Source organism: Odocoileus virginianus, chromosome 9 (assembly GCF_023699985.2).
Source record: "Odocoileus virginianus isolate 20LAN1187 ecotype Illinois chromosome 9, Ovbor_1.2, whole genome shotgun sequence".
NCBI classification, from domain to species: Eukaryota; Metazoa; Chordata; class Mammalia; order Artiodactyla; family Cervidae; genus Odocoileus; species Odocoileus virginianus.
In genome coordinates this window covers 1,047,766-1,071,852 of record NC_069682.1, presented here as the reverse complement: position 1 = coordinate 1,071,852, position 24,087 = coordinate 1,047,766, and the positions used below count along the sequence as shown (strand labels likewise).

General features: G+C 40.3%; 1 protein-coding gene across 2 annotated transcripts in view; it reads right to left on the bottom strand.

The window, feature by feature from the left end:
- PLCB1 (phospholipase C beta 1) overlaps positions 1–24,087 on the bottom strand; it is an 824,470-nt gene that overhangs the window by 78,262 nt on the left and 722,121 nt on the right. The window contains exons 28-32 of one of the 2 annotated variants that reach the window (XM_070471869.1): positions 13,826–13,902; positions 13,632–13,721; positions 13,162–13,219; positions 12,274–12,360; positions 1,625–1,751 (exon numbers count right to left, since the gene is read on the bottom strand). In XM_070471869.1, the coding sequence (XP_070327970.1) occupies positions 1,656–1,751; positions 12,274–12,360; positions 13,162–13,219; positions 13,632–13,721; positions 13,826–13,902 (408 nt within the window). In that variant the 3' untranslated portion in view covers positions 1,625–1,655. The remainder of the gene's footprint in view (positions 1–1,624; positions 1,752–12,273; positions 12,361–13,161; positions 13,220–13,631; positions 13,722–13,825; positions 13,903–24,087) is intronic. The other variant, XM_070471868.1, reaches the window with a different exon arrangement.

The following is a 24,087-nucleotide window of genomic DNA, read 5'->3' as shown; positions in this document are numbered from 1 at the left end:
TCCAACTCTCACACCCATAAATGACTACCGGAAAAACCACAGCTTTGATTAGACAGACCTTTGTTGGCAAAGTAATATCTCTGCTTTTTAATATGCTTTCTAGGTTGGTCATAGCTTTTCTTCCAAGGAGCAAGCATCTTTTAATTTCAAGGATGCAGTCATCATCTGCAGTGATTTTGGAGAACCAAAAAATAAAGTCTGCCACTATTTCTCCATCTATTTGCCATGAAGTGATAGGACTGGATGCCATGATCTTTGTTTTCTGAAAGTTGAGCTTTAAGCCAACTTTTTCACTCTCCTCTTTCACTTTCATCAAGAGGCTCTTTAGTTCTTCTTCATTTTCTGCCATAAGGGTGGTGTCATCTGCATGTCTGAGGTTATTGATATTTACACAGTCACAGTCAATAGTACAAAATAAAAAGATATCAAAGGGTCAGACTCTTGATTCGGCAAAAAAATTAAAACAACAATGAAACATCATGAATTCAGCTTAAAGCTTTTCCTTCCAGATGCTTCAGCCATAAGCATTAAATCCCTGCTATTCAAATGTGGTCCCTGGAGATGCAATAGCCAGGATACCAATGGGAATTAGTCAGAAATACAGATCTCAGATCCCATCCAGACCTCCTGAATCAGAATCTGCATTTTTTTAGGACTTCCAGGTAATTCATGATGCTCTGAGCTACAGCATCACTGTATGTGGCAACTGATGTAGAGGATGACAAAAAATGTATACCTCTTTCTCAGTAAAATAGCTGTTTCTCACTAATTCCTCAACATGTTTCTAAACTGCACTGCTTCACAGATCAACAAGTTGAAGACACAACCATTATAAATCTCACTACAAATTTATTTTCAATGCATCAGAATAGAAGTCTGCTTTCTTTGTAATCATAACAAAGCCTCTTTTATCCCTGAAATGCACACCCGTTGCAATGGCATAGTTCATTTTCTTATTAGCAAATAGATATCATTATGTATTTCCTCTAGCAAGTTAAAGTCCTCTTTAATTTTTAAGCTTCAATTTGTTCCAACTAGAAGTCCCTGGCCCAAGTTCCCTATTGGTGAGATATTTACAAGAGTTCTTGATTCTAAAGAATCAGTAAATCCTGAGATATCCCCTTAACTCAAAGTACCATGCAGGGATACAACAACTTTTACTGGAGTTTTAAAAGGAGAGGTGTGATGAATTGAGGGGAGTGAGTCAAGAAGATTTCCTGAGAGTTAACTTAACCCCATTGGATTTTAAGGTCATAAGATTGGAAACCAGTGCTTTGAGAAGGAGGAATTTAAAACATGTTTCAAAAGTGGAAATAATAGTGTGAGCATAGGAAAGATCAAGGACAAAGGAGAAGCCAGTATTGCAAAGAGAAAAACAAAAAGATGACAGAAGACAGCAATATGGAAGAAGGGAATTTACGACAGAAGAGAGAACAGTGAGGAAGCAGTTGACACCCAAGGAAGACAGGTGAAGATGAGAGACACAGCACCCACCCCGACCACGGCAGGAAAATTGTGAGAGTGTACAGAGCGCAGAACAGAGGTGTAGGCCGCACAGCGCCTGAAACCCGGACGGCCACACGCCATCCTCCTCTTAAAAGCGCCCCCTCCCATCGTGTCCTACCTGGCCGGAAGGACACCGGTCTCACTGGTCATCACTTGAGAGCTTGAGGGTTGGGGGGAGTAAAGTTGGGGGAAACAGAGGGATCCTCATGGCAAGTTTCCGACAAGAATGAGGAGGAACCGTCCCCCTGTGTGGAAAAAAAGTGAGGCTGTCATTTTTGTGACACTGAAACTGATTTCTGAGTCATCTGCTGTTTCAAATTCTGTCTGGGAGCTCTGCTGGGGTGCCTTCTAGAATGGAGATTTAAAACCTCCAGTGCCTTTATCTGCTTGAACACTTCTGTCACAGATGCAATGGAATTGGCAATGGAATTTTCTTTGGTTCTTCCCTCCCTTTGTAGGAACTAGATATTAAACATGATCACAACTACTGCTTTTGAGAAATTCTCCACAGACGTCCACTACTGTCAAGAAACCTGAGAAAAGACTGCACTGAGTCACAGACAGTAGTTGAACAATACAGTCCAATGAGTCTTAGCTTAACAGCTGTACTTTCAGGGACTATACTTTCCTCTGGAAAAGACAGAACTGTTTTTTAACATACGAAATTAGTTTTGTTATCTGTCAGCATAAGTTGAATTAAAAAATTATGTATTGAGCACCAGCTGTGAGTCAGGCATTGTTCCTAGATGTCTAGAACTCAAGAACATCAGTGAGTCAAAGCCCTGCCATCATGGAGCTTACTTTCTAACGGACAGAAACCCATACTGAGTAACACACTTAAGAAAGAAGTTGGTGACCTAAAGAGAGGTAATAAATGCTATAAAAACCAGAAAGTGCAGCAAGAATAAAGGAGAGAGGCGATGCCAGGGATGGGAGAGTGGACAGGGGGTGTAAACTTAAACTGGTCACAGAAGGCCTCTTTGAAAAGATAGATTTGAGCCAAGACTTGAAAGACAGGAGACAGTTGCGCAAGCAGACACGTGAGAAATGAATATTCTTGGCAGAAAGAACCCGTGTAGTAGGCCAAGGGGGAACTGGCCTGGCTTGCTGGGGCCCAGCGAGGAGCCCAGGACGGCCTGAGCAGAGAGGAGGTCAGTGAGGAGAAGCAGGGCTGCAGCTAAGTGGGGTCAGGTCACCCCACACCTTGTCGACTCTGAGTCTGAGCAGTAAAGGGAGCCGTGCAAGGTCTGAGGAGTGGTCTGGTTTATGCTCCCAGAGGCTGACTCGGGCAGCTGTGCTGGGAACTGACTCTGACTGGGGACACACGGAAGCAGGAAGACCCCTTAGGAGGCCACTAAGAAGCCCCGGTGAGAGATGACAGCGACTCTGCATGGGATGATTGACCTGCAGCTGGCAGCTGAATGATTAGAAACATGTCCTAACTGCTTTTATAATATCTTTCAAGTCCTAGGGTTATTTTCATTCCATCACAGAGACTCCATAAAAATTTAAAACTTGAAACAGTTTATTATGTATTTTCCCAAACCTAGTGAAATCCTTTTCAACCAAAGCTAGAAGATAGCACATTTATTTTTTATTTATCACCAAATATATTACATGCTGTGACTGCTATCTTAGATATGATTTTCCCACATAGTAGCATAATTAGCTACGTCAAAATCTGTTTTGATGCCCAAATGATTAAGCACACTAAACTTCTCCCTAAGTGCATCAAGTTGTATATGTGTGTGAGAAACAGTCATAAAGAGTACATAGTGGAAAACCCATCCAAACTATCAGAAACATGATAAACTGTTTAATTATTCTATTGTAAAGTCAGAAAAAGTTAAAACCAATTCTATTGATAAAACTCTTTGAAATATAAAATATTATTCGTCTTGGTTTCAATTACAAAATCAAAGTTCTTGTCAAATTCAAAGATTATTCTCAGCAAATGATTATAATAAATGCGGGAGCTTGTGTCAACTGATTTTTGTTGACAGGAAATGTATAAGCAGGACTCGAAGCGGTAGGTGGATCTGTTACATTAATTTGGCCTTAATACGTGGAAAATGGAGAGAGTGACTCTTGTTCTGAGAAACTGCTTCCCTGTCTGGAAGGGAACTGTCTCCAGCACATGCCCTTTTGCACTAGCCTTTTCTCTAGTTTCCACGGACTACTTCATCAAATATTTCAAAGCACTAACACATTTCCTTTCAGAACTTCTACAAGTAAATATTTCTTTTGGATTGAATTTGGCTATTCTCCCCCTGAAAATGTTGAAGGTCATAGAAAAATCAGACATTGGTGTCCTGAGATCAATTAAATTTTACATTTAATAGTCTGATTATTTTTACTTTGCTAGTTATATGAGAGTAGGGCTTTCAAAACAAACTGGAGCTAAATTAGGAACAAAACATCTAATGACTGTTGGCAAAATTCATATAAATCATGCACAGTGATAGGCACACAGTTTAGAAATAAAAGTAAATCCAAATGGTTTTGTGGGCCATCCATGGTTTTGGGCTTCTGGTTTATGGCAGGTGGGTAGATATAAGTCAGTGGGGCTGAAGTCCATCTCATCCTGTTCCTGATGCTAAACTCAGTGCCTGTTGGGAAGATTCAAACCCACCAATATAAATGTTATCTATTCTAGCAGGTGTTGAGTATTGTCTTTAGATCCACTTTCCTCCATCCATTACACCCATTACCACACTCCCACACATTTTCTCATCCTTAGAAAAGGAAAATAAGGACAGAGGAAGGGAAAAGAAAGTTAATAGGGTGGAGGAAAAGGGGAGTAGTCAATGGTGCCCCGGAGAATCTCAGTTCCAAATCTGTTTAAATCTCAAACTCAGTTGTCTTGCAGGAGCCAACAGATAACAGAGGTGCATGCAGCAGCCTGGGGAATGCCCTGCAAGTCTGAGGAGCAGCTTCCTTTCAGTTCTAGAAATGTGTTTCCATGTTGGATCCCTGTAATCATATAATCCAATCTTTAAAAGAGAGAAAAATTGAATAAGAAAAGTGCAGATTTAAAAATAATAGTGAGAGATGTTTTCATCCTGGTTTCAACCTGGCTAGGCTGGACATATGCCAGGGTTTCCTTTCTGTATGTTCCCAGTTAGAGTGGGTTGGAAGGCTACAGCCACTTTACAAGACACATGCCTTGTTGCTGATCTGCTGACTTGTCTCGCGGTGAAGCAGCCACTGGGCCTGTAACCACTTTTCCTCCTGCTTGGATCTTGCTTTAGTTGTTCTGACTCCTAGGCCAGCTAGGTGTGTGTGTGTGCATGTGTGTATTTAACTCTGACAGAATTTCAGCTTCTGCAGGTTATCCTGGTGGCCAAGCACCACTGTGGTCTTCTCTTCCAGATTTCCTGCCAGCCAGGGTCCAACATTAGATTGAAAGATGGCCTTGTGAAGACTGCACAGCCAGCCCCCACAATTACATGAGCCAGTCCCCTGTAACACACACACATAACCTCCTACTAGCTCTGCTTCTCTAGTTGAACCCCAACTGATACAGATGCTCACATGATGTCCACACTGATACTAAACCTGATGCATTTTAGAGATTCTATGTGGGAAATTTCTATTTCTGGTAATGGTTAGGTTATTTGGACCATTATTCTCATTGAAAAACAACTAGAAAAGCTGAATTTGATATTAAAACTATATTCTTTAAAGGATATATATATATATGTATGTATGTATGTATAAAGGATATATTCTTTAAAGGATCACAAAAATTTAAGGAATGATCAGGCCCAAACTCCAAGGGATGTCAAACCTACACAGGTAATTAGCAGGGAAGTTGCTTTTTTCCTAAGGGGCTTTTGTTAATGTTGGACATTTTGAATTCATCTTTTGACAGCCTTCTAGGATAAGGATAAAATTCAAAGAAAGCCTGTGGCTTGCAGGAATGAGGAATCTCACAGGAAATGTTTCCTACAATAAGCCACACACACAAATCACTAATTTGAAAATAAACCAAATAGAATTTCTAGAATTAAATAAAATACAAAAGCTATAATTAACAGAGTGGATGAGTGAAATAGCAGTATAAACAAAGAATTAGGGAATTAGAAAAAAGACCAGAGATAAAATTGTCCACAGTACAGAGAGACAAAGGATAGAAAATACTAGAAAGAGTTAAAAAAAGGAGATGGAATGAGAAGGTCCATTTTATCTTATATGTAAATAGGTGATGGAAGGAATTTTTTAGAATGTGTATCAGAAATCATTTTACTGACATGATAGCTGGGCTTTTACAGGACTAGGGAAAGCTATCCATCCAGTCACCTCAAATGCTTATACAGATACATTAAAAGAATGTGCATAAAACATAAAGAAAATTACATAAAACATAAAAAATATCTAAATGCATGCAAAGGAGGAAAATTACAGGTTATCACCAAAAGAATTACACTAAGATTTATAGTTAACTTCTCAGTAACAGGAGAGACTGGAAGAATCTTATTTTCAATGTGCTGAAAGAAAATAACTGCCAACCTAAAATTTTATACCCAGTGAAAATTTTATACCCAGTGAAAATTCCAGAATGAAGGTAAAATAAAGACATTTACACACAGAAATGAAAACAAACAAACAAACAAAAAAAACCCAAGGAGTTTACCACAAGTAGACTATATGAAGTGAAGTGAGTGAAGTCGCTCAGTCGTGTCTGACTCTTTGCGACCCCATGAAGTGTAGCCCACCAGGCTCCTTCATCCAAGGGATTCTCCAGGCAAGAGTACTGGAGGAACTTCTAAAGGATGTAGCAGATAATGACCCCAAATGGATGATCTGAGACACAAGTATCCAGCTAAGAAGTTTGTGAATATAAAGATAAATCTAAATGAATGCTGCCTGTATAACACAAAATGATGTCTTGTGGGTTTAGAAATCTATAGAATTAAACTTCAAAAATAAATCAAGAGGAGACAAATGGAGTTTAAAAACCTGTTTTAATGTTTGAATATTGCCCAAAGGAAGTAAAGCGTGACTAAGCGTTACTTTAAAGAAAATAATGAATAACTATACATTTTTTGAAAAGGCAATTCTTCACATTGATAAAAATGAAAAGGAAATTTCTTCCAACCAGAAAAATCAAAAAACGACACCACTGGATGGATCATCCAGTACTTGACAAAAAGTAATACTGGTAAGCAACCAGTTTTCACTCTTTGGTCTGGCTTTTATAAGAGGGCCCAATGAATGCTGGCAGAGAAAATGCACATTTCTCCAGAGGATCAGAGAAGGCACAAATGAATCATGGAATATAGAAGCATCTACTTTAAATCCCTAAACTGGTCTCTCTCTGAACACTGGGAAGGCAGACTGAAATAACTGCATGTAGGGTTCTACCGCAGGGCCCAGTGGTGGGTCTGACAAGACTAACTTCACCCAGAGGGATGAGTCACTCACCCTGTTACAAAGATGTCAGTGGAGAAACGAGGAAAATCAGCCTATATTCCCCTGGTGAAGGGGGAAGAAAAAAACAACAGCAGCTACATGATGAAATGTTCTTTGGGTAGAAATTAAAATGCCCTAAAGCTTCCTGGAATTCTCTCTTGCTGATGAGCTAAATTAAAACAGAAAACCTGTGTTCTAAGAAGCATCAAAGACAAATTAAGTGTCAGAGGAAAAGTAAATTACACATTTATCGACTTTTATGAGGTTATTGAGATGGTTCATTAAAAAGTCTGCTGAAAAGATGATTCTTCTCATAATGATAGCCCATACTTGCAAAATGATCAATAGACATTGGAAGAATCACAGCAGATTCAGAGAAACTCCTAATTAATGATGCTTCAACATGTTAAGCTAAATCTGTTTGAAGTGTTCAAGAAAAAGGCAGACAACTTTTTTGTAGAATGGATCAACTCTGATTCACACACAACCATACAAGGCGTTATTTCTTTGCACTGGCAGTTGGGTCCTTGAGTTATTTCTAACTCTGTTTGTACACATAAGCCCTTTCCTGCTGACTTTGGCAAAGCCAAGTATGGAAATCCCAAGGAAACCAATTATGTCACTGAGTTGAAAGACTGGTTAGGGTTTATTGCATTCATCTTAAGAATTCTGAAGGTATAGATTTCAAAAAGAGAACACTGAACAAATCTGAAAACAGTAGACATTCAAAGACTGAATCAAATACCTGGCTGCAAATAAACATGCACTTGAGCATTTCTCCAGAATTTAGAACTCTACTGAAAAGGAGCTGAGTATTCTCTCTTAGGAACTTAATAAATTTCCGTGGGATTTACATACAGGGATGTATAATGTAATTTTATGCCCAATTGAGGGCCAAAATGTTTATCTCTTGTATAGGTTCCCTCTAGGGATCATCTACTTCCAGTTTCCTCCACTCCCTCAAAAATTACATACAAAAGAAACAGACTTTTTGAATCTCCTTTCAAATGTGAAAAATGGATTCTACACATAAGCTTTCACACTGGGCGGGGGCGGGGGCAGCTTGCCAAATTTGGTCCCCTACCAAATACATATCAGCAGGATTAAAGTTCTTGCCTATGAGTGGAAATGAAATGGATTTTTAACCCGGTTTTGATTGAGGCACCTTATTCTGTTCTGTTGCACAATGTAAAAATGTTTAGAACTTGAGTTGATCCTTCAAGATCATAAGTACATGGTTGAATAAAACGCTATATTTTCAATTAATTTACATGGGCTAACTAGCTCTAAATCTAGCCAGAATTTCTTGCCTCTGAATAATGGTTGTCTTTGAGCAACTGGATTTTCAAATTTCTTTGGTTAAAAAAAAATTTTATACTTGTTAGTTCACTTTTAAAGGACCTGTTTGGCTACCAAACACTTGGAAAATCACACAGATCGTGATTGTGGTTCAGGAAAACTCAAATAGTGACACTAGGAGAAAAGTAGGAATGGAAACAGAGCATCTTCCTTGTTTAAGTTGAGGTTAAGAACAGAAAGTAGTGATCACAATCATTAGAATAAGTGGATGAAGAGGAAGAAAATGATTATAATCAACAGTACGGGAAAAGACACTAATGAATGGGAAGAAATATGATGCCAGGTAGTGTATGTTTTTGCTGGAAGTGAAAGATTAGCCTTTCCTGGTTTCTAATTAAAAATGGCTTATCCCACCTGAAAAAACACTTGAAGGAGGAACTTTATTCTCTTCGGCAACTTCTGGCAAAGTTTGTCATCTTTCCTCTTCACAAAATTCAGTTCAGTTCAGTTCAGTTCAGTTGCTCAGTCGTGTCTGACTCTTTGAGACCCCATGGACTGCAGCATGCCAGGCTTCCCTGGCCATCACAAACTCCTGGAGCTTGCTCAAACTCATGTCCATCGAGTTGGATTCATAAAATTGCAGCTATCTTAATATTACCTACTACACTGTCAACTCAATTTCCTTGTCCAACATTGAGTGATGAAACAGTTGATAAATTTCTACATGTCATAAAATCACCCTGTCTTCTCATCTTTCTGACTGAATGGAACCCACTCAATTAACCTTTCTCTTAGACACTGTTGGTCAGTTTAATTTCCTTGAGTTGCCCCTCTTTCTATTTTGTTTCTACTTTTGTTAGTTTCCTTCATATCTATGTCAGGTTTTAAAGCCCATTCCAATACTGGATGTGAAGAGGGATTATTTCAAAGCCAGGGCTATCCTATTTTTGGCCCACATCCCGTAGTTGCATGAGCAAGGACGACTGCTCTTCTGGCCTGGCCTTCACTTGCTCAGTTTGCACCCTGGGTTTTGATCCTTCTCCATTTGACATGCACTTGATCTTACTGCTTTATTCCACTGTTCATTAGTGCTCCTTCTGGTCATGGTCATTTCCCTGTATTAGTCACTGTGTCCTACAATAGTAACAACCATGCTTTCTTATTACAGTATGGTTCCAAAGCACATGTTGTGGTTCCGAAGCACAACATTTTTAGGCCCTGAAGAACACTTCTCAATAAATGCTTTAGTTTGACATAGAACCAATGATCTTGCAGGGCAACCTTCAAATCCAGACACAATAGGATGGTCATTAAGAGCAACCTCATGAGTGAAAAGCAAAGAGAAACCATTATGGTACCTATTTGCAATAAAAAATAAAGACAACAGAATGACTAAAAATTCATAAACACTTCGGATCTCTTTCTAAGGGGCCAACAAGGAAATGGAAACTTGCTGCACACGTGGTAGGGCACACACAGTTAATTACCTACCCAACTGGTGTCTCTCCTCTTGACAAGAAAACATCAATTCTGTTCAGGAGCCTCGTGAGTGTGGAACTGAGGAGAAAGTGAACTTCCTCTCCCCTTCTGGGTAAGTTCTAATTACTCTAAGCCAATCATGAAAATTACACTCTCCTGCTTGTAATTAAGTTTAGGAATGGGCATATGACACAATTCTAGCCAATAAGGAGAGGCCTATTGAGGAGATTTGGGAAGTTTTCCTCAAACCTGTAATCAATTACCAGATGAAGACTATCTGGCTTTGAATAGTTTTATGTAAGGTTGTAATGCATGGAGCCATGGCAGCTATCTTGTAACTGTGGGTTTGCAGCCTGGGATGAAAGGCAACAGTATATGATAACACAGTGAAAATTCTGAAAATACTCTGATTCTTGATGAGGTTATTCAACCACTGCATCAACTATTCTTGAACTTTCACTACCTTTGAACTTCCAGTAATGTGATTTACTAAACATTATTGCTTAATCCAGTTTTAACTGGGTTTTCTGTAAAGTTGCTGCTGTATGCACACTGACTGATATATTATCCAACAGTTATTTGGTTTAATGTTTGGTTATATTAATGAAGACATTTACTACTGAAGTTGATTTTAATCATGGTGAACCAGAGCAGTAACATAAAACCTTTGTAGGGTTATTTATACTGAGATCTATGTAACTTAAACACATTTGTGATTGCATTTTGTTTATGAGTAAAGGGGGCTTCTGAGGTGGTAAAAGTGGTGAAGAATTTGCCTGCCAATGCAGAAGGCACAAGAGGCATGGATTTGATCCCCGGATCAGAAAGATCCCCTGGAGTATGAAACGGCAGCCCACTCCAGTATTCTTGCCTGGAAAATTCCAGGGGCAGAGGTGTGCAAAGAGTTGGACATAACTGAGTACACACATACACACACACACACACACACTACAAGTAAAGTAGTTGACATTTTTGGACAAAAAGAAAAACGAAGCAAAACTGTGTGGGAATAACAATGTTTTCCAAGACAGATTTTTTAGAAATATAAAAATTGGCTAGTGAAAAATCAATCTTAAGCTAAGTATATCATACCAGTGTACAAACCAATGGCAAATTGGAATTCAGACAATATGGATTGAAAATGTATGTATTTGAATATATCACTGGGGACTCATTATTGTTAAGGCATTTCTGAAATTTCAGTTGAACTCTGATCTCTTGTTCCAAACACTTGCAGTTCATGGGGTTGCAAGGAGCCTAACACACCTTAGCAACTAAACAAAAACATAATTTAAATATTCTGAGCCACCCTCTCAAGTTGATTATGCATTAGTAAGGTGGAATATATTTTGACATAATTTTAGACATTGCAATGCTCTCTATTTAGGATTGATTTTATTTTTTAAATGCTCAAATGTTTGGAGCAAGAGATCCAGGTTTGACTGAAATTTCAGAAACACCTTAACAATAATGATTCCCCAGTGATATATTCAAATACATACATTTTCAATCCTTGTTGTCTGAAACATGTATTAAATTGTGTATTTATACAAGAATATAAAAATTAATGGCATGCCTCAGTAATTATTAATTCTTGGATTTTCCTCACAGAGAATCTATATTTCCAAGCCAAAAAACTTTGAATTAGCAACATTAAATAAAAGTTCTGTCCAACAAATACGAAAGGATAAGAGCAGAAACAACTGCAACAATGTATTAATATTTCATTAACGACAAGAAACCTTTAAGAAGTAGATTGATGAAGGGACTATACAATAAAACAAAAGTAACACTTGATCTTTGCAGGTACTTAATAGCAGAGCCTGTTAAAGAAGGTATTTTAAATTGTAGGTGGAAGAACAGGAAAACTGAAAAGCATACGTTTCACAAACAGAACAATATTCAGTGACAAATCAAAATTAATGAAATGATCTAAAACTGAGGTTTTGGTAACCTGAGAGTATTTGATTTATATATATTCAGTTCATTTAAAGTTAATATTCATGAAACAATTGATTTTCACCAAATAAACATATGGTAATTTTAAAATGGAGCCCCAATAAACTATTATTATGGGGAAAAAATGATTTTCTTTTTCTTTTCCTTTTTTTTTGGCTTATGAGAATATTTTGTTAAAAATACCAGGGTGATTTTGGTACAAGACATCCTCTGCTGGACAGAGCCTGACATTACAAAATTACATCATCGTTTAGAGCTAAAGAGGCTTAGCTAACTTCTCTATTTCTTTCCTGGAGGGGAGGTAGGGGTTGAGGGGGTGGAGGGGGAAGGTATGCTTTAAAAATATCTATGTCTGAGCTACATCCCAGAATAACTAAAATCAAACTTCAGGATCTGAGTTTCATGTATTTGCAGTTTTTAAAGCTGACCAGTGATGATAAATGCTTACTGAATATTGCTATCAAGATCTTTTTCCATCATTGAGAAAGTTACATGATTTTCACGTACAAGAACTGGTCTAAGACTGTGTGAGAGGGATATAAACTAGGGAGGTTTCATTCTAAATAAATGGAAAGAAAATGAAGTTACTGTGTATGATGATTTGGTTCAGTTTACCTTGGGCTTTTCATCCAGGATCTGCTGGCGGATTTCTTTGTGTTTCTCGACGAGTTTTTCTTGCCGTTTACTCTGTGCCTCTTCTAACTGTAAGACAGTTACAGAGAAAGTCATTTTCATCTAAACATTCAAGTGAATGTTTTCAGGAAAAAAAAAAAACTTTTCAGATCTATGGCATGCATTTAATTATTTCACATCCTGGTCAAGAACTGTCCTTCTAAGTATAGGAGACATGTAAGTATTGAAGCTGGGTGATGTGTACACAGGGGAGTGATATGATCACTGGATTATACCATTCTCACAGTTTTGTTAATGTCTGAAAATGTCCATAATACCAACTAAAATTAATTAAAAACCTTTAGAAGTTGTCATCTACCATTGGTGACAACTAAAGTTTCTTTGGGGCTTCCCTGCTGGTTCAGTGGTAAAGAACCTGCCTGCCAATGCAGGAAATGCAGCTCTGATCCCTGATATGGGAAGATGCTCTGGAGAGGGAAATGGCAACCCATTCCAGTATCTTTGCGTGGGAAATCCCACGGACAGAGGAGCCTGGTGGGCTACAGCTCATGGGGTTGTAGAAGAGTTGGACACAACTTGGCAACTTAACAACAGCAGGAACCAAAGGTTCTTTTCAGGGAGGTCCCCTTGACATCATGTTTTTAGATTCCTGATTCTAAAAAAGATTCTTAACATTTATCTTTAGATGAACCTTTTTATACAGAGGTTTGCATTAGACTTGCAGAAACACTGATTACAGACTGGCTGCTCTGGCAAGTTGCACAGCTGATAAAGAATTACCGGGAAGCATGGCATTTCCCTCCAGAGACTCACACAGTACTCATCAAACGCGGTTTGCAAAAGAGACAGGTATTCATGAACATGACATACCCTCTTGATGTACTGTACCACCTCCTGGATGTATGACCGGATCATCTCTGTCTTTTCCCTGAAAGTGAACGACAAAGAAATCATCACACAAACTGATCCATCATCGACAAACATGGCAACCGCAGGTTTCCAGATGAAAGTTTACAGAACTCTCAACTTTCTTCTTACTGCTGCAAGGAAGATACAACTTGTCAGCTCTGACAAAGGTCAGGTTCTACCCAAGGCACAAGCTCTGTTTTCACTAAATGGCAGGAAGGCTGTCTGACAATATCAGAAGAGAAGATAGAGCCTTTTCCTTAGGGCCTGTGGGCACCTCAGTGCTTCACTGAAAACCCTTACAAAGTGGATCTTTGGAAAGGTTAATTTGAGGAGAAATTTCGCAGATTGGTCTTTGTACGGTTGAGCTGCTGTTATTCTGCATAGGACAATCCCGGGGTAAAAAGTGGGAGAAAAGGGTTCTTTCTACTTACTCCTCCATCTGGCTTTTGTCTTTGGATTTAGCTTCTGTTATCTTCTCCTGCCTCTTTTTATCCATTTTCTTCTTTAATTCCTTCTTCTCTCTGAAGGCAAAATGGAAGCAAAAGGGAAAATTGGTGAATCCAATAGCAATTTGTACTTAATATATTTACATGTACAAATCCATTGTAAGAGAATGGAGGCTTACTTCTCACAGATTTCTTTGAGCTTCTTTAACTGATTATTCTGACATTCTTCAGCAACATCGGTCAATTTTTGAATAAGCTGGGGAAAAAAAAAATAAAGCCAGGTGGCTATTTTACAGGATCACAAGCAAAGCACCCTTTCCCTCCCCAACCCCACATCAAACAGTAGCTGAGGTTAGAAAAATCTGTGATTGATGTGTGTGTGTTACATGTGCTAAGTCGCTTCGGTTGTTTCTGACTCTTCGAGACCCTATGGACAGTAGCTCACCAAGCTCTTCTGTTCATGGGATTCTCCAGGCGAGAACACAAGTGGTTTGCCATTTCCTTCTCCAGCAAGAGTAAAATCGTCAGACATTTTACAATACATAGGTAATAAGGACATAATTTTAGACCATGCACTATCTAGGTTTTAATATGTAATTTTTACTATCTCTTTCTAATTAAACAGGATTTCTTAGATTATTGGGCTTGCTTTTGCCAAGTGCAATGATAGCTAACAGTGTGGACCCAGGTACCAATTCCCACTCTGTGACTTACTAAAACTATGATTTTGGTCACAGAGCCTACATTTCCTGAACCTACATTTTCTTGGTTATAAATAAGATAATCAATGTCTTTCTCTCTTGGAGGTACTATGAAGTTTAAAATAAAAATGAGTGTGATACAAATGTAAGTTATAATCAACTGTGATTTATAATTCTTGGTTTCCAATTCACTGTTTAATTGCTTCAAGGATGACATGAGTTACCTATCTTGGAAACTGATGTTTGTATCCTGTGTGGGTAACTTCCAAAAGAGCACTGGAAATTCTCTTCCATACTACCATTTTGAATTTTGAATACATTGCTATGATAGCAAGTATTTTGTCTTGCATTTATTTGCTTATCAGACCTTCATTTGCCTTCAAGAGGGCAGTGACTATGTTTTCAAATCCCTAGCCCTCCACAATTTCTAGCTTTCAGTAGGTGCTCAATAAATGCTTGTCAATTATGGGAGCATAATTGCACCTTCCAAGCACTTCTCTTTCTTTATTCTACATGAAGAACCTACAGAACCTTCTGCCATTGCTTAGGCAGCAGTAGCAACTGGACTTAAGCCTTCTTACTGGTGCACCAAATAGATGGTGTGGACTTCCTGTTGAACGGTCACTCTGATCCCCAGAGATGGAGATTCTCATATATAGCAGCCACTTACCTATATATGGTAGCTACAGCAGCACCAAGGCAATATAATCATAACACTACCAAACTTTCATTGATAATTTACACATGCCAGGCACAGTGTGATAAGTTTTAAATGTACTAACTTCTAATATTTAACTTATTCAGTCCTAAGAGTTGGTCTATGAGGTCATATTGACACATGAGACTCAAATTTGGGGCTCAGGGCCACCGAGAAGCACTTGGCAGAACTGGGTATGTGTGCGTACATGCATGCTAAGTCACTTCAGTTGTGTCCAACTCTTTGAGACCTTGTGGGCTGTAGCCCATCAGGCTCCTCTGTCCGTGGGATTCTCCAGGCAAGAATAGTGGAATGGGTTGCTATGCCTTCCTCCAGGGGATATTCCAGACCCAGGGACCAAACCTGTGTCTCACGATAACCTACCTCGCAGGTAGGTTCTTTGCCACCAGTACAACCTCCTGGGAAGACCAGAACTTGGTACAAACTCAGATAAATTAGGCTCCCCAGCTTGTGGTCTTTACCAGTCTCCCAAGCTACCTTTTCGTTACGATTTTAGAAATTGTTTTTAATAACCTCTTCTTATCTGAGAGAATAAAAGAAGCTGAGGGAGAAACTCTCTTACAGAATTGCCATAAAGAACCCACATTAACTTGACATTAGCATGAAATTCAGTGCACTCATCTGTGAGGCAGATTAAATCTGAACAAATATTAACTGGAGCTTCGGGCAGCAGAAAACCTATTTGATCATTCAAAAGACAGTACCTGATCACGACTGTCACAATTAAAGAAATCAAGAAATATTACCTCCTGCTAATGCTATTTATCAAACGAGTTAGATGTAAAATTCCACTGTGCAAAGACTCTTGCCATTTCCCTGAGGATTCTCACAGCACCTCTATTGTAACTGAGAGGTTACAGGGCTTTCCCCTCCACAGGGGACCTTCCTCCTCCCCAGTTCAGCCCAAGGAATTACAGAGGGTAATCCAGGGACCCCCAACCTCGGTGGCAGTATCAGAATCTCTTGTGAGCAACTTCTTGAAAACACAGATTCCAGGGCCTGTTCCGAGGCCTGTGGCCTCTACATGTTTAGGGACAGGGCCGGGGAATCAGGGTTTTCAAAGTCTCCCCAGTTGATTTTGGATTCTTTGCCAGATATAGAGGGTCTCAGTGGTCCCTCATTGTATGGTCATCTAAGTCTCTCAGCAGTGCTTCTGAATTCAGTGATATCCATGCATCTGTTTCCATGTTCTCATCTCCAACGTTCGGCCTCGTCCAGGATCATTTCTGGAGTTTGCCAGCTCCTGCTCACATTTACAGCTCCCTGCCACCCTCTTTCTCAGCAGCATCAACATCCAGGCAATGAAGCCACTGAGGCTGAGCTCGCTCAGCCTTCCAGCTCACTCAGTTCTGAGGCTGACGTCCCTGGTGTTCAGCGCCCCCACAGCCGCCAGCACCAACCGCCCTCACGGCTCCACAGAAGCTTCCCGTGCGCTGCACACCCTGGCCTTCCTCCTCGCTCCTTCCGTGGACCATCTGCACTTGCTGCTTATTCTTCTCAGGGCTGGTTCCCACCTCCTATGCTCCCAGAACACACACATTCATCTAAACTATTCAAGCAGCCACAATTCAGCAAATACTTGTCAAATGCCTACTTAATACCTGGCATTATTCTAGAAACTCTGAGCTATGCATTGGCTTTCTAGATCCTGCTACTTGAAGTGTGGGACAGGATTCATCAGCATTGGCACTGCCAGAGAATGCAACAAAAAAATGTAAGTTCTCAGCCCCTATGACTTTGGATTAAATAAAGATCTGCATTTTAATAACATTCCCAGGAGATTCATGTGCATGTTATTGAAGACAATGGAAACAGTGTAGAAACCGTTATGGACTGAATGTTGTGTCCCTCCCAAATACCAATAAATATATTGAAATCCAGACCCTCAGTGTAAGAGATGGGAACTTTAGGTGATTAGGAGCCTTCATGAGTGGGATTAGTGCCCATAATTATAAAGCACCCTAAGAGCTCCCATACCCCTTCCACCACATAAGGACACAGAATAAAGCTCTCTATGAACCAGGAACTGGGCTCTCTCCAAACACTAAATCTACTGGAATCTTAATGTTGGATTTCTCAGCCTTCAGAACTGTGAAAAATAAATGCTTGTTGTTTAAGCCACCCAGGCCTTAAGGCACCCTTTGAAATTCCCTCTTCTCTGTCTCAAAAGAGCTGTGAAACTTTATCTTCATTGTCTTCATTACCCCAAACAGCTTCCTCATCTCTGAGACAGGGATAATGCTTTCTTCCTTGGGTGGTCATAAAAGCTGGAGACAGACATGCGATTCCACATGTACCACGTCACAGGTTTGTGGCCTGGTTTCCTTAACCCGCCTTCCCTGAAAAAGGGGCTCCCCACGCATTGCTTCCCATCTTCCCCCTCCTGCAGGAGGACCACCATTTCACTTTCTTCTCTCAAACTTTGAGAGAAGATTGGACACATTCTTTCCTTTTGCTTAAAAACACATCTCTATTTTCTTATCCTCCAGAGCACTCAACTCTTGTTCCATCTTTGACTTTCCTTCTCTCTCTGTGCCTAAAATGGAAGACCGGCAGCTGCTTCCACAACTGTAATGTCCCACCCCACGCCCTTCACCACCACCATCTTGTTTCCACTCCAACCATTGGCATTTACCTGATTTTGCGTTAAGATTACAAAAACTCTTTTGCTACTGAACTCATTGGCCAAGTCTCAGTAGTGAATTTTTCATTATTCTAGAGATCCACAAGTTATTTTAGTTCACAGTACCCTTAAGATGTCAACAATTTTTTCATGGCACCCCTAAGCCAAAGGAAACAAAGGAACAGTTCCATTTATTTATCAAAAGATTAGGTTCAAATAACTTAATAGAAGAGCTTGGAACAGATTCCAATAGATGCTGCTCTGTTTCTTTTGAAAATGCAAAACATCCCACAGTTCCCTTGTGAGTTCAACATGGTATCTCATGGTGCCATGGCACACGGTTTGGGAACCATGACTTTATCTTCTTGATAGTATGTCAGCTGCCAACCACTCTCATAAGAAACTTTCTTCCCTGCATTTACAGGATCTTCAACATTTCCCACATCAGTCTTCTCTGACTCTTTTAAATGCTTCAGTACATTTCTGTGTCAACGGTCTTTGAGCATCTCTAGCTGAGGACAGCTCCCCAGCATCTCAACATCTCTCATAGAAGACAAGTCACTGTATTTTCCCATTACGTATCATCACTCAGCTTAAAAAGTGTACATTACATTTGATTGACCCCTTGAGTGATTTCCCCATCTAGTGAGTCATGGGAATTTGTTCATTTATCTCATCATCATGGATCTCTTAGCTTTGTGTTCACAATACTCTGTGCAGATTCGCATTAATCCTGCCTGGACTTGGCAAGCATTCCCTTCTTGCCTTCAGTCTCTTCTGAATTTTTCTACTCCATATCAAATTGCATTTTCATATGTCCCAGAGCCTTAACTGGCTATCTATCCTCAAATATGTTATCTGTTGTTGTTGTTCAGTTGCTTAGTAGCATCTGACTCTTTGTGATCCCATGGACTGCAGCAGGACAGCCTTCCCTGACCTCCACCATCTCCCAGAGCTTGCTCAAACTCATATCCATTTCTGGATGGATGCCATCCAACCATCTCATCCTCTGTAATCCCCATCTCCTCCTGCTTCAATCTTTCTCAGCATCAGGGTCTCTTTTTAAGGACTTGGCTCTTCGCATCAGGTGGCCAGAGTATTGGAGCTTCAGCTTCAGCATCAGTCTTTCCAATGAATATTCAGGATTGATTTTTTTTAGAATTTACAAGTTTGATCTCCTTGCAGTCGAAGGGACTCTCAAGAGTCCTCTCCAACACCACAGTTCAAAGCAACAATTTTTTGGTGTTCAGCTTTAAGGTCCAACTCTCACATCCATACGTGACTACTGGAAAAACCCTAGTTTTACTAGACGGAACTTTGTCGGCAAAGTAATGTGTCTGCTTTTTAATATGTGGTCCAGGTTTGTTACAGCTTTTCTTCCAAAGAGCAAACATTTTTAAATTTCGTGGCTGCAGTCACGTCTGCATTGATTTTGGAGCTCCCCCACCAAAAGTCTGTCACTGTTTCCATTGTTTCCACATCTATTAGACATGAAAAGATGGGAGGAAATGCTGTGATCTGTTTTTTGAATGTTGGGTTTTAAGCCAGCCTTTTCACTCTCCTCTTTCACCTTCATGAGAGGTTCTTTAGTTCCCCTTCACTTTCTGCCATAAGGGTGGTGTCATCTACATATCTGAGGTTATTGATATTTCTCCTGGCAATCTTGATTCCAGCTTGCATTTCACATGATGTACTTTGCACAGGAAGCATCACGACAAACAAAGCTAGTGGAGGTGATGGAATTCCAGTTGAGCTATTTCAGATCCTAAAAGATGATGCTGTGAAAGTGCTGCACTCAATATGCCAGCAAATGTGGAAAACTCAGCAGTGGCCACAGGACTGGAAAAGGTCAGTTTTCACCCCAATCCCAAAGAAAGGCAATGCCAAAGAATGTTCAAACTACCACACAATTGTACCCATCTCACATGCTAGTAAAGTAATGCTCAAAATTCTAAAAGGCCAGGCTTCAGCAATACTTGAACCGTGAATTTCCAGATGTTCAAGCTGGTTTTAGAAAAAGCAGAGGCACCAGAGATCAAATTGCCAACATCTGCTGGATCATTGAAAAACCAAGAGAGTTCCAGAAAAACATCTATTTCTGATTTATGGACTATGCCAAAGCCTTTGACTGTGTGGATCACAATATACTGTGGAAAATTCTGAAGGAGCTGAGAATACCAGACCACCTGACCTGCTTCTTGAGAAGCCTGTATGCAGGTTAGGAAGCAACAGTTAGAACTAGACATTGAACAACAGACTGGTTCCAAATAGGAAAAGGAGTATGTCAAGGCTGTATATTGTCACCCTGCTTATTTAACTTATATGCAGAGTACATCATGAGAAATGCTGGGCTGGAAGAAGCACAAGCTGGAATCAAGATTGCCAGGAGAAATATCAATAACCTCAGATATGCAGATGACACCACCCTTATGGCAGAGAGTGAAGAGGAACTAAAAAGCCTCTTGATGAAAGTGAAAGAGGAGAGTGAAAAAGTTGGCTTAAAGCTCAACATTCAGAAAACTAAGATCATAGCATCTGGTCCCATCACTTCATGGGAAATAGATGGGGAAACAGTGGAAACAGTGTCAGACTTTATTTTGGGGGGTTCCAAAATCACTGCAGATGTGATTGCAGCCATGAAATTAAAAGATGCTTACTCCTTGGAAGGAAAGTTGTGACCAACCTAGATAGCATATTAAAAAGCAGAGACATTACTTTGCCAACAAAGGTCCATCTAGTCAAGGCTATGGTTTTTCCAGTGGTCATGTATGGATATGAGACTTGGACTATAAAGAAAGCTGAATGCCGAAGAATTGATGCTTTTGAACTGTGGTGTTAGTGAAGGCTCTTGAGAGTCCCTTGGACTGCAAGGATAGCCAACCAGTCCATCCTAAAGGAGATCAGTCCTGGGTGTTCACTGGAAGGACTGATGTTGAAGCTGAAACTCCAATACTTTGGCCAGCTGATGCGAAGAGCTGACTCATTTGAAAAGACCCTGATGCTGGGAAAGATTGAGGGCAGGAGGAGAAGGAGACGACAGAGGATGAGATGGTTGGATGGCATCACCGACTCAATGGACATGGCTTTGGGTAGACTCCGGCAGTTGGTGATGGACAGGGAGGCCTGGCGTGCTGCAGTTCATGGGGTCGCAAGGAGTCGGACACAACTGAGCGACGGAATGGAACTGAACCGAACTGTTCATAGGGTTCTCAAGGCACGAATACTGAAGTGGTTTGCTATTCCCTTCTCCAGTGGACCACATTTTGTCAGAATTCTCCACCATGACCCGTCCATCTTTGGTGGCCCTACACAGCATGGCTCATAGTTTCATTGAGTTAGACAAGGTTGTGGTCCATGTGATCAGTTTGGTTAGTTTTCTGTCATTGTGGTTTTGATTCTGTTTGCCCTCTGATAGATGAGGGCAAAACACTTGTGGAAGCTTCCTGGTGGGAGGGACTGACTGCAAAACTGGGTCTTCCTCTGGTGGGCATGGCCATGTTCAGTATATCTTTAATCCAATTTTCTGCTGATGGGTGGGGCTGTGTTCTCTCTCTGTTATGCTCCAACTCTAAATTTCCTTTCCCGATTAACATCCAGCATATTCAATAAGCTAAGCAGTATTTTATTCTCAGACTGTCTGGGTACACACCTGCTTCTATACTTCTTCTGATGTAATTTTACCACCTGCATGTTATTACCATTTGAATGAGAGACAGCACAGATGTAAGACATTAACATGGTTGCACAAAGTTCCACTGGACTGTGCTGCTCAACTTCTGATAAGGAAGTGGGCACCAGCCAACATTTCCCCTTGTCTATGCCTCTTTTTCTTTTTCAACTAGCCACTGGTAATCCTCCCTTTCAATTGCCAGACAATTTCAGTTCTTGGCCCTCCACTGGATTTTTTGATATCACTTATACATATTTGCCTTTGTGTGTACATATATTATTACTGCTCTCAAAACGGATGCCACTAATGCATCCTTTCTTATTAATTTTTTTGAACACCAGGCTCTACACATAGGCCCCCCAAAATTACTGTTAAGTTTAAAACCATATTGACCCTGAACTTATCCCGTCCTGTGGCCACTGCTGAGTTGTCCAAATTTGCTGGCTTATTGAGTATAGCACTTTCACAGCATCATCTTTTAGAATTTGAAATAGTTCAACTGGAATTTTATCACCACCACAGCTTTGTTTGTACTGATGCTTCCTAAGGCCCACTTGACTTTGCATTCCAGGATGTGTGGCTCTAGGTGAGTGATCACACCATTGTGATTATCTGGGTCATGAAGATCTTTTTTGTATAGTTCCTCTGTGTATTCTTGCCACCTCTTCTTAATATCTTTTGCTTCTCTCAGGTCCATAACATTTCTGTCCTTTATTGTGTCCAACTTTGCATGAAACGATCCCTTGGTATCTATAATTTTCTTGACAAGATCTCTAGTCTTTCCCATTCTACTGTTTTCCTCTATTTCATTGCACTGATCACTGAGGAAGGCTTTCTTATCTCTCCTTGCTATTCTTTGGAACTCTGCATTCATATGGGTATTTTTCATTTTCTCCTTAGCTTTTGCTTCTCTTCTTTTCACAGCTATTAGTAAGGCCTCCTGAGACAGCCATTTTGCTTTTTTGCATTTCTTTTCCATGGGGATGGTCTTGATCACTGCCTCCTGTACAATGTCACAAACCTCCATCCATAGTTCTTCAGGCACTCAATCAGATCTAATCCCTTGAATCTATTTCTCACTTCCACTGTATAATCATAAGGGATTTGATTTAGGTCATACCTGAATGGTCTAGTGGTTTTCCCTGTTTTCTTCAATTTGAATCTGAATTTGGCAATAAGGAGTTCGCGATCTGAGCCAGAGTCAGCTCCCGGTCTTGTTTTGCTGACTGAAGAGAGCTTCTCCATCTTTGGCTGCAAAGAATATAATCAATCTGATTTTGGTATTGACCATCTGGTGATGTCCATGTGTAGTCTTCTCTTGTGTTGCTGGAAGACGGTGTTTACTATGATCAGTGTGTTTTCTTGTCAAAACTCTGTTAGCCTTTGCCCTGCTTCATTCTGTGCTCCAAGGCCAAATTTGCCTGTTACTCCAGGTGCTTCTTGACTTCCTACTTTTGCATTCTATTCCCCTATAATGAAAAGGACATCTTTTTTGGGTGTTAGTTCTAGAAGGTCTTGTAGGTCTTCATGCTGCTGCTGCTGCTAAGCCACTTCAGTCGTGTCCAACTCCGTGCGACCCCATCGACGGCCGCCCACCAGGCTCCCCCGTCCCTAGGATTCTCTAGGCAAGAACATTGGAGTGGGTTGCCATTTCCTTCTCCAATGCATGAAAGTGAAAAGTCAAAAGTGAAGTGAGTCAGTCGTGTCCCACTCTTTGAGACCCCACGGACTGCAGCCCACCAGGCTCCTCTGTCCATGGGATTTTTCCAGGCAAGAGTACTGGAGTGGGTTGCCACTGCCTTCTCCATGTAGGTCTTCATAGAACCATTCAAATTCAGATTCTTCAGCATTTCTGGTTGGGGCATAGACTTGGATTACTATGACATTGAATGCTTTGCCTTGGAAATGAACAGAGATCATTCTGTCGTTTTTGAGATTGCATCTAAGTACTGCATTTCAGACTCTTTTGTTGACTATGATGGCTATTCCACTTCTTCTAAGATATTCTTGCCCACAGTAGTAGACATAATGGTCATCTGTATTAAATTCACCCATTCCAGTCCATTTTAGTTCCCTGATGGCTAAAATGTTGACGTTCATTCTTGCATTTTCCTGTTTGACCACTTTTAATTTGCCTTGATTCATGGACCTAACATTCCAGATTCCTATGCAATATTGCTCTTTATAGCATTGTACCTTGCTTCTCTCACCAGTCACATTCACAACTGGGTGCTGTTTTTGCTTTGGCCCCATCTCTTCATTCTTTCTGGAGTTATTTCTCCACTGATCTCCAGTAATATATTGGGCACCTACAGACCTAGGGAGTTCCTCTTTCAGTGTCCTATCTTTTTGCCTTTACATGCTGTTCATGGGGTTCTCAAGGCAAGAATACTGAAGTGGTTTGCCATTCCCTTCTTCAGTGGACCACATTCTGTCAGACCTCTCCACCATGACCCGACCGTCTTGGGTGGCCCTACATGCTATGGCTCAGTTTCCTTGAGTTAGACAAGGCTGTGGAGCATGTGATCAGATGGGTTAGTTTTCTGTGATTGTGGTTTTCAGTCTATCTTTCCCAAAGAAAGGCAATGCCAAAGATTATTCAAACTACCGCACAACTGCACTCATCTCACACACTAGAAAATTAATGCTCAAAATTCTCCAAGCCAGGCTTCAACAGTACATGATCTGTGAACTTCCAGATGTTCAAGCTGAATTTAGAAAAGGCAGAG